This window comes from Hevea brasiliensis, chromosome 12 (assembly GCF_030052815.1).
Source record: "Hevea brasiliensis isolate MT/VB/25A 57/8 chromosome 12, ASM3005281v1, whole genome shotgun sequence".
NCBI lineage: Eukaryota > Viridiplantae > Streptophyta > Magnoliopsida > Malpighiales > Euphorbiaceae > Hevea > Hevea brasiliensis.
The window spans coordinates 30,646,330-30,656,216 of NC_079504.1; the positions used below are offsets into that span (position 1 = coordinate 30,646,330).

The 9,887-nt window shown below is 32.8% G+C and overlaps 1 protein-coding gene across 1 annotated transcript; it reads right to left on the reverse strand.

The window, feature by feature from the left end:
* Positions 1 to 2,954: 2,954 nt before the first annotated feature.
* On the reverse strand, positions 2,955 to 9,601 carry LOC110642259 (disease resistance protein RPV1). The gene is given in 7 exon segments (XM_058130644.1): positions 2,955 to 3,103; positions 3,195 to 3,901; positions 4,031 to 4,913; positions 4,915 to 5,156; positions 5,546 to 5,866; positions 6,183 to 7,212; positions 8,063 to 9,601. Coding segments are annotated over 6 exon segments (3,651 nt in total). The 5' UTR covers positions 8,551 to 9,601; the 3' UTR covers positions 2,955 to 3,103; positions 3,195 to 3,214.
* Between the last annotated feature and the right edge of the window lie 286 nt (positions 9,602 to 9,887).

A 9,887-nucleotide genomic window follows, 5' to 3' on the forward strand; every position in this document is an offset into this window, starting at 1 on the left:
AAAATTAAAAAAAATAATATATCAGTACCTATAAATCACTGGAATGAAATCTTTCAAATCCTTAACTTTCAAAACTGATAGACGGTGAAATGACTTGGAAATACAATTTGCCTCTTTTGTGACTAGTTGTATAACACTTATGCTCTTCTACGATCTATTAGTTCTCCTGTAATTTCTTGATTTCTTATCAGAACCTTGCAAAAGACCTTTACTTCTACTCTAATTTCTTGATTTCTTCTTAGAGTCTCTTAATAGGATTGTAAAGTATATAGATGTGGGTGATGGATCTTTATATGAAAATATGCTATCAACATGCATGATTAAAATTTTAAAATATAATCAATGAAAGTGGTATTAAAATTATTATTTTAAGATTGTAATTTCTTTAATTTAAATTTCAATGAAAATCAATTAACAAAATTAATAATTGAAGTTAATATTTTTTTATGATAATTTATTGAAAATGTTAAGCAAAGAGATCTTTGTTTTATGATAATTTATTGAAAATTTTAAGCAAAGAGATCTTTGTTATTTGCTTCTTAATTTGATTTGATGATCTTTCTTTCTTTTTAATCAGAGGTTCACCACAATCTTCTGCTCTAATTTCTTAATTCTCTCTTGATTCATTTCTTAGTATGGGCGGTGAATTTTTATATGAGATAATTAAAAAAAATACTTGAATTTTCTTTCATGATGAGGACAACTTTTGCAGTACCAAATTAAAAAAAAAAACAAAATACTATAAGAATAATATATAAAATTTCAAATTTCATTTCAAAAATAATAAATAAACACAAAAACATTCAAAGAATATTATGAATTTCTGCTTTATTTACAAAAGTGAATTTTAATTATCCTTCATTTATGATTCCCTTCTTCATCCTCGTTATTCCTATGTAGCTTCCTCGTTATTCCTTTGTAGCTTCCAAGAATTTTCAATTTTTTTTTTTTTTTGAATTCTAGACTTTTGAAGGCCCTCCTAACCCACAATGTGCTTTTTCTTTTAGAGAATAAAACTATCATTGAAAAAACTGAGGAGACAGATCATGGTCCACAAAACCCATAATGGGAGGAGGCACCTCTTCCATCCAAACCCACAATTTGCTTTTTTGATTTGATGATCTTTTGTTTCTTTCTTTTTCTTTTTGACCAGAGGTGCAACATTCCTTCTTGGAGTACTCCTGCTAATTGCTAAAGGATTGTATAGTGAACTGCGCGGGTGATGGATCTTTTTACACCAAATTGTGTCATCAATGCAATTAAAATTTTAAAATACACCACCATTAAATAATTACATGAATAGAGATATAAATTAATTAAGATTTTGAGTTGGATATAGTATCAAACCTATGAGTGTGTTCTTTTACAAAGCCTATTAATCCAAGTGCTTTGAGCTCCTATATCTCTAACATTATCTTTTAGTTCTCCCAATTTAATTAATTAAAATAGACATTATCTACAAAACTAATTAAATAAACCCTTTGTCAAAATAAATTAATTTAAACATAAAAAATTAACATCATTGTAGCATTTAAGCTTTCAAATGGCACAAACAGTTTTCTACACAAACCGTGGCTGGTAAAATTTTCACTAGTTTCATCAACTCTACAGCCAAGGAAAACATCATGTGTTGTTTTAGACGAAATGATAGAAGATGAAGTACAAGCCATCTGATAAGTATGTTGACCTGTTTCATTCGGTATAAAAGAAACGTTAAATCCAAATGAATTTTCCTTACCATGCAGATGAAGTCATGCTTCTTTTAATGCATATGCCTCTTCTAAACCAACTCTGCTTCTTTTATTGACTCAACTTCAGCTCTGCAGGTCTTCTGTCAATTAGTCTATTCCACCAAAAAGAATCCTAGTTATTAGTCATCAAAGTCAGCTAAAATTTAGACTCTCTTGTTGCAAAAAATTGCAGGCTCAATTCTTTTAATTGTCAATGTATTACTACGGTGCTCTATTTGAGAAATTATTGATAAAATCACAGTAATGCTCTGTTTCACTTTTCAGTTACAAGGAAACTTTGTTATTCAGAGCTCTTGCATTGTTCAATTAGAAGATTAACCAATCTCAACAGGCTAACACTAATTGACTAATGAATTGCAAAGAGAAGTGATATTAATGCAAAAATCAATTTTAGTTTCAACTTTCAAGATCAGCATAAATGCAAACATTTTTTACTACTATTGCTCGTTGTTATTAATTTTCATACAAATTCATTGAAACCATTTCACATGCAGTAATTGTCTGAAGTGAGTTGCAGTCAGGATAATAATAATAATTCATAGAAAATATACATACACGTATTTCATGATCCATGGAAGAAATTGTATATGAAAGTGAATTTAAAGAATTTTAGAATTATTTCCCTCAAACAATAATATCTATATTGATAAATATACAAACATGGCTAACGGTAATACTATATCATGCAGAGCATTCGTATAAATTACGGGATTTATCATAGAATGGTGGAAGCTAGAGGACCTAGAGAGTACTGAAAAGTTTTTATATGTGAATAACGTCAATAAATTAGAAGATCATAAGTATATTAAAGTTGTTTCTTTTTGTCACTTTGCTATGATATGAAGATACTAATTTAGTAACAGGTGTGTCGGATACACTGGAAAGCAGATCTCCTATACACACATCCCTGGATATGAATATACAAATTAAAATTTCATAATAATTTTTGTTCAAAATTCATTCAAACTATTGTATCCAGGCACATATGAGTGAACCATCAAAGATAAAAATGCAGCCAAAATTTCGACGTATTGTAGAAGTTTTTGATATACCCACCAAGAAAGCAAATCACGTTTGACACGAAAATTTCACTATGTGCATGTATAATGCCAAAATTTTGGTGGTTTGATATTCAATGAGCAGCTCGTTCACTTGAATATATGTAATGAATACACAAATTGAATATTTTGCAAACTAAGATCATAGGTTCAAATCACAAAATGTTGAATTATGTACTTCGGAAAAATGTCAACATGACTCACATCCAAACATAGCCTTACAATTTATAAAGCTAGTTTCGCATCTTATCTATACTTGAGGCAACGTGTGGCTAATGCCATTGAAAGCACCACCTAAGAACAAATAACAGAAGACACGGTAAGAATTCAATGATTGTAATATTTATTAGTGACAAAAACAAGGGGAATTGGGGGGTTGACTTACAATCACTTTGGTGCTAGTGTTCACTTTACTCTTTTAGGGTGTGGTTGTTCTTCTTCCTCATAATCAGATTTGCCATCTGCAATGATGGTAATGCAATCCAAGGGGAAGGAGTTTTCCCTGCTTCTCTTCTTGTTGGTGTCGGTTTCCATCACTTGTAGGAACTCGGGCCTGGTTGCTCCATATCGTGATGAGAACTTGCTTTGTTTTATGCTTGCATTGCATTTGTGCAGCACATCTTTGGAATACAATAGTTGGATCCCACACATTTTCACCTTCAACTGAGAATATTTGAATTCTGATTTGAACACAAATGACGCTTCCATGACATTGCAACAACTTTGTATGAGGAAATGATTTAGATTACAAAGATAACGTGGCTTGTAGTAGAAAAGAAACAGATGGTCTGATTCAAAGACCACCTCAAAAAAAAGGTTGAGTGAAGACAAAAACCTGCCAGACCTTTCATTGTCATATGTTTCTCTCGTAGGAATTTTGAAACGGCATTCACATGCAAAGTAGAAACAATCACCTTCCTTGGGAACAACAGGAACCTCAAAATCTAGAACAACACAAAAAGCAAAACCCAAGAACAAAGAATTAAAGCAACATTGAGGGAACAGAACATTCATTGAAGATCCTGGGCTTTGATAGTTGAAGCACTCTGGAATTTCACTTCCGGGTAGACCAACAATTACATGAGCATCTGTCTGTCCGTGTGTTAAAGAGGGATAAAAAATAAAAAATAAAAAAATAAAAAAAAGAAAAGAAATTACAAGAAATATTTGGTGCAAAAGTAAAATTAGAAAGAGGACAAAGAGAGGAAAGAAGAGGCTTACATCGCTCGTAATGCTTATTTCTTTCATTCTCAGTAGTGCATCTACCATAATGTCACCACGTGCATTCTGATCCCAATTTACGCTATTACAATAGTTGTACACATTATATGACCCGCTGAGTTCTTCACATTCTGCAATGGGGACAATGTATGATCCTGCAATGTCCATTAGTGTACAATTTAACGGCAATGCATGGAGTCTCTTGTGGTACATTACAATAGTCGATCTTCTACCATTCAATCTCTTAATGAGGATTTCTACAAGTACAGTGCCATCAAGATATGACAACATTAAATGGGAAAAATCATGTAGAGGCCGCAATTTTGCAAGTTTTGAGCACCCACTAAGAACAAGTCTGTGAAGGCATTCTGCAGCGTAAATGTCAATGGGGATTTCTACAAGTGCAGTGCCATCAACATATAGCTCTCTTAAAGAGCACAAACCATATAAAGGAGGCAACTTCCCAAGTTTTGAGCACCCACTAAGAATAAGCATTTGAAGGAATTTCATGTCACAAATGCAGCTAGGAAGGTTCTTGAGACTTTCACATCCCTTCATATTCAACACAACAAGAGAAGAAAATGATCTTATTGATGAGGGCAATTCTTCTATTGCAGTCTTGTTTAGCAGTAGTACTTTTAAATCTCCTATAATCTCTGGTAACTTGGTGAGATTCGAGCAACCACTGAGATCAAGTGCATCAACATTTTTCAAATGAAAACTTCTAGGAAGACTTAAAAGGTTTTCGCAATTCCTCAACTTTAAAATATAAATATCTTCCAGAAATGGAACGGATCAGGGCAGCCCTTCCAATCCACAATCCTCTAGTTCCAACTCTTCTATGCCAATTGGAATCTCAGGAAGCATCTTCAAATTTGAGCAATAAGAGTGAAAGCTCTTTAAGAGATTTCAACTGGACAAGGTTTGGAAGACTCCTCAGCTTCTTGCACCCTTGTAGATCAAGACAAACAAGTTTTTGCAGGCATTGAATCGACATAGGAATCTCTAGCAAACTCTCACATCCCTGCAGACTTATCCACTCCAGCTCAGTTGCTGAAGAGAGATTTGGGAGCCTCCTCAGGTGCACGGATTCAGAAAGATTGAGCCGTTTTAATTGTTGAGGACACTGCACGTTGAAAACACTAAACATTTTTTTTTTCAAAGAAAACAAAATCGATAAATTCTTGAAAAATAAAACATGTACAGGATTTTGATTTTAGTTAAAGTCATAGTACATTTTTAATATTTCAGTTTGGTCCTAATAATTATTTTCCCTTTTATCCACCCCAATTTATAATTATACTACTAATATATGTACTAAATTATTATATGTCACTATAGTCTATTTCAAATCATCCTTTAACACAACAAAAATAATATGAAAATCAAATAACAAGTAAAAATGTATATTCTATGAAAATCATAATATATATATATATATATATATATATATATATATATATATATATATATATATATATATATATTTATATTTATATTTATATTAATGCATACCTTACGTCCATTCCAAAGTTGTTCAACTTTGCTGCCTTGCATGTTGATTTCAACAAGGTTCTCCATTAAAAAATTAGATGGTAAAGATTTGTAAGGGTATTCATCCCAATGAAGTAAACTCAACTTATTGGAGAGATGCAGAAGATGACTTGGTTCACTAGATTCAGATGTAGAGCCTATAATTTTGTTTTCTGACCAATTCTGAGGCCTATAACATTTGAGCAATCTTAAGTTATGCATCTGTGGAAAGGCTCCATGACCCAAGTGTATCTTTCCTAATTCAGACATGTCCGAGAAAATGCCTTCAACTTTTTTCATTCCCTGACAATCAAGAGCAAATAATTAATATATGGCAATGAGCAAATTAATGTTATCAAAAAATGATACAATTATCTAAATATTTACTGAAAATAATGTTATAAGATAATTGATATGGGAAAAAATGGATTTGACTCTTTGGTTTTAGACATGTCTTCAATTGCTTTAATTCTACAAAAATAAAGAATACAATGGAATATTAGAACTTATATATTAATAGCTGCATTATAGATATCTTGAGATTTAAACATGCCTTCAATTACTTAATGAAGTTAGATTTTTCTTTTAAATGATATCATCTTGGCTAACATTAAAAAACTTCATGTCTTGCCATTTTACGCCGAGCAATGTTTTGACCCATTTCCTGTATCAAATCATGCATCTCTAATATGTCATCCACAACAGTTATGAGGCATTTATCCAGTAGTCGAAGTATTCCCCAGCCAGCAGGAAAACCAGAGCCATTTAGTATGTCTTCTACCCAATTTCTTTCATTTCCCTTGAAGAAACATGCAATGTCGAGAAATATATCCTTTTCCACTGGATCTAGCTCATCATAACTGATTTTTAAGATTTTTTGAATATTGGAGTCAGGAAATTGATTTAATTTGCTCAATGCACTTTTCCATTCTGCTGGAAACCTTCCACATAGATGGGAACCCAACACATGAAGAGCCAATGGAAGACCTTTGGTATAATCTACCACCCTTTCTGACAACTCCATAAAATCCTTCGGAGGATACTTTTGTTTGAAGGCTTTCAAACTAAATAGTTGACAAGCTTCACTATGCCTTAGTCCCTCAACCTTGTATATTTCATCAACCTTACCATTAAGCACTTCTTTATCTCTACTAGTTATAATGATTCTACTTCCTGGGCCAAACCATCCATGATTTCCAACTAAAGCAGTTAATTGATCTGAATCATTGACATCATCAAGAACAACAACAACCCTCTTTCTTATGAGCCTCTCCATAGCAAAAGTGGGAATTACATGGAGCATTTCTATGCTTAGATTTTCATCTTGTAAAAGTTCAGAAAAAAGACATTTTCTTAAATGAACCAATTCGTGCTTTTTTGATTTCTCCCTAATATTTCTTAAAAAGCAAAAATCATCAAATTGATCAAATATTTGACAAATAAGAGCTTCAGCAATGGTTGTCTTGCCTATACCGCCCATTCCCCAAATTCCAACAAAACGAACATCAACCGTCCCAATGCTTAACAATGACAGAATTTGCTCAATGTGTGAATCAATCCCTACCAAATCAGTGGAAGTGCTAAAGAAGATAGGACACAATTTCTTTGCAATTTGGTTGACAATTCTTTCACTTAATTCTGATTCAAGCCTAAAAAATATATAATGAAAATAAAGAATAATGAGCAAAGATAACTAAAATAAACAAATAATTATAAAATATTTATTTTCACTCCTCAAAAAGAATGGTTTATATTTATTAGGGATATAAAACTATTTTTGAGGTCCTCAAATGCAAGTTTGTGCTTTTAAATTAAGTGATTTTTTGATATGACATTTTCCCTTAGTCATGGATAGGTAGACAAGATCAATGCAAATTACAGCATGAGAATGTATAAACCCATAAAATATCTCATTCATCATCTTTGAAGTAAAAAATATTGCAAACATTTTATAGTTGAAACACTATATAAGGTTATTCTATTAGTAGGTCCCTTTCCTTCTCCTTATTGGCTTCCTTTGGAAAAAAATCATTTGCAAGAAAAAAATTCAAATGATTCTCCCTTTTGGCATGATTTTTATTTCTTTTAAATAAATTCCTTTTTAAGTTAAAAAAAAATTAAATTCTTTCAAGTTTCTTAACTTGAGGATTGAAAAAAAAATTCTAACTGAATTGAATTCTTGAAAAAATCTAGTTTCCAAACAGGCTGATTTTGTTTTGTTCTCAATGTACAGTGGGTGGGAGAATTCTGTAGGAAAATTTTCTTTTCTTAAGATTAATTACTTGATAGAAATGGAAACATCAGCAAGTAAACTAAAAAAGAAATTGTAAACATGTAAAAATAATTATATATATATATACGCAAGAATTTAGTGGTATGAGTACGAAATTTGTAAATTAAATTCGTATACTTGGAAACGTGATGTACACAGGCATGCATATATATATATATATATATATATAGAGAGAGAGAGAGAGAGAGAGAGAGAGAGAGAGAGACCTATAATTGCTTGAATCCCATCCAGATAGATTGGCTGCTTCAGTCAGAGCAGTGCTCCACCTCTCCACCCTGTCTATGCTCTCCTTGAATTGCTGTTTAACTTTCCCAAATGCTTCTCCAAGTTTTCCAGTTTGCGTTCTAACGTCAGAAGGATCTACATGGTAGAAAACGGGCAAAACCTTTCGCCCCATTGTTTTCATGCATTCCATTATCTTGACGAGTTCGTCCAGGCACCAGTGAGAGGAAGCATAATTTTCCGAGAAAATTATTACATAAATCTTGGATTCTTCAATCGCTTTGAGAAGGGTTTCTTTGATTTCTTCTCCTCTATCAAGACTATTACCATCAATGAATGTTGTGATATGTTTCCGACACAACGCAGCATAAATATGACTGGTAAAATTTGAGCGAGTGTCACTGCCTCTAAAACTAAGGAAAACATCATAGGTGATTTTAGAGGGGATGATGGAAGATGAAGTAGAAGCCATTTTGAAAAGTACCAAAGAAATTAATGGACAAAGAGACGATCAGTGTGTAAGACGAGAAATATGAATGCAGATCAGGCAGGTGGAACTCTTCCTTGAGATCAAAATCTGTGCGAGGAGTTCAGAAGATGAACTCTTAACCTTAATCTTGAAAGAAGTTTCTTGGAAAGGTATTGAGCAGGCAGAGGAAGTTGGTGTATCACTCCGTTGTTGTATTGGACTAGCCAGTGAAAAGAATGGAGATCTCAAGAAAATCACTTTTTCAAACTCTAAAATAAATAAATTAAATTTTTTATATTTAAAATAATTTTTTAGAAAAAAGCAAAACAAAAAACAACTTTTTTTTATTTTCAATTTCAATATCAAACAAACATCATTGGTCAATCAAATTAAATATAATTAATTTTGAGTTTTCTTAATTTTACAATTTTATATGTTAACAGTGAATAATTTGGAAGCCTAGGTGTGGATTGGATTGGATTGGGCTCTGGTTTTTGGAGAGAGTTGTTGGGCTTTGTAGGGAAAGAGGAATAAAGTTATTTTTTGGGATCAAAGGGGAAGTGCGAGGAGCTGGTGGACTTTGTTTGGAGTAAAGCTTATGTTTTTTCGGCTTATGCTTTGAAAGGTAGGTTTTGGGCTTACATCGAGGGGTGGCATTATCCGAAATGATTTGGGTTATTTGGGTGTGTGGATTCATGTTGAATTTAGGCATTTACTCTATTACGATGGCTGAGGCTTCGGCTCTGCTGGAATGTCTGGTGATTGCTTGGAACAAGGGTAATCGAGAGATCATTGTGGAATGTGATAATAAGAGTGTGGTTCATTTTGCGCTGGGTTTGAGGGAACCTCCTGGGCATGTGAAAACTCTGATAGGAAGGATTAAAGGCTTATCAAGGCGGGATTGGGAGGTTAAGGTTATGCATATGTTTCGTGAAGCCAATTATTGTGCTGATTTCCTGGCTAACAGAGCGTTGCCTTTTTTGTGGCAAGCATGTTTTGCAGGGACCTACACCATAGATGTTGGGACGGCTTTTGCGTGAATAGGTTGGTACGGCTTATGCCCGTCGTCGTTCTTTGTAGTGTAGCGTAGGACTGAGCAGAATTTGGTTCAAACTGAAAAATCAAATTGAATCGAGTCAATTCGGTTTAATCGGTTTGGTTTTAAAATTTAATCGGTTCGGTTCGATTTTACATTATAAAAATTTCGATTATTTCGGTTCGATTCGGTTTTGAAGAGAAAAAAATAGGTTAAACCGAATAGTAATTTATATAATCAAATCAAACTAAATCAAACCGAATCGATTTTTGAGTTGATTTATTTTTATGAAAAATTTATGAAT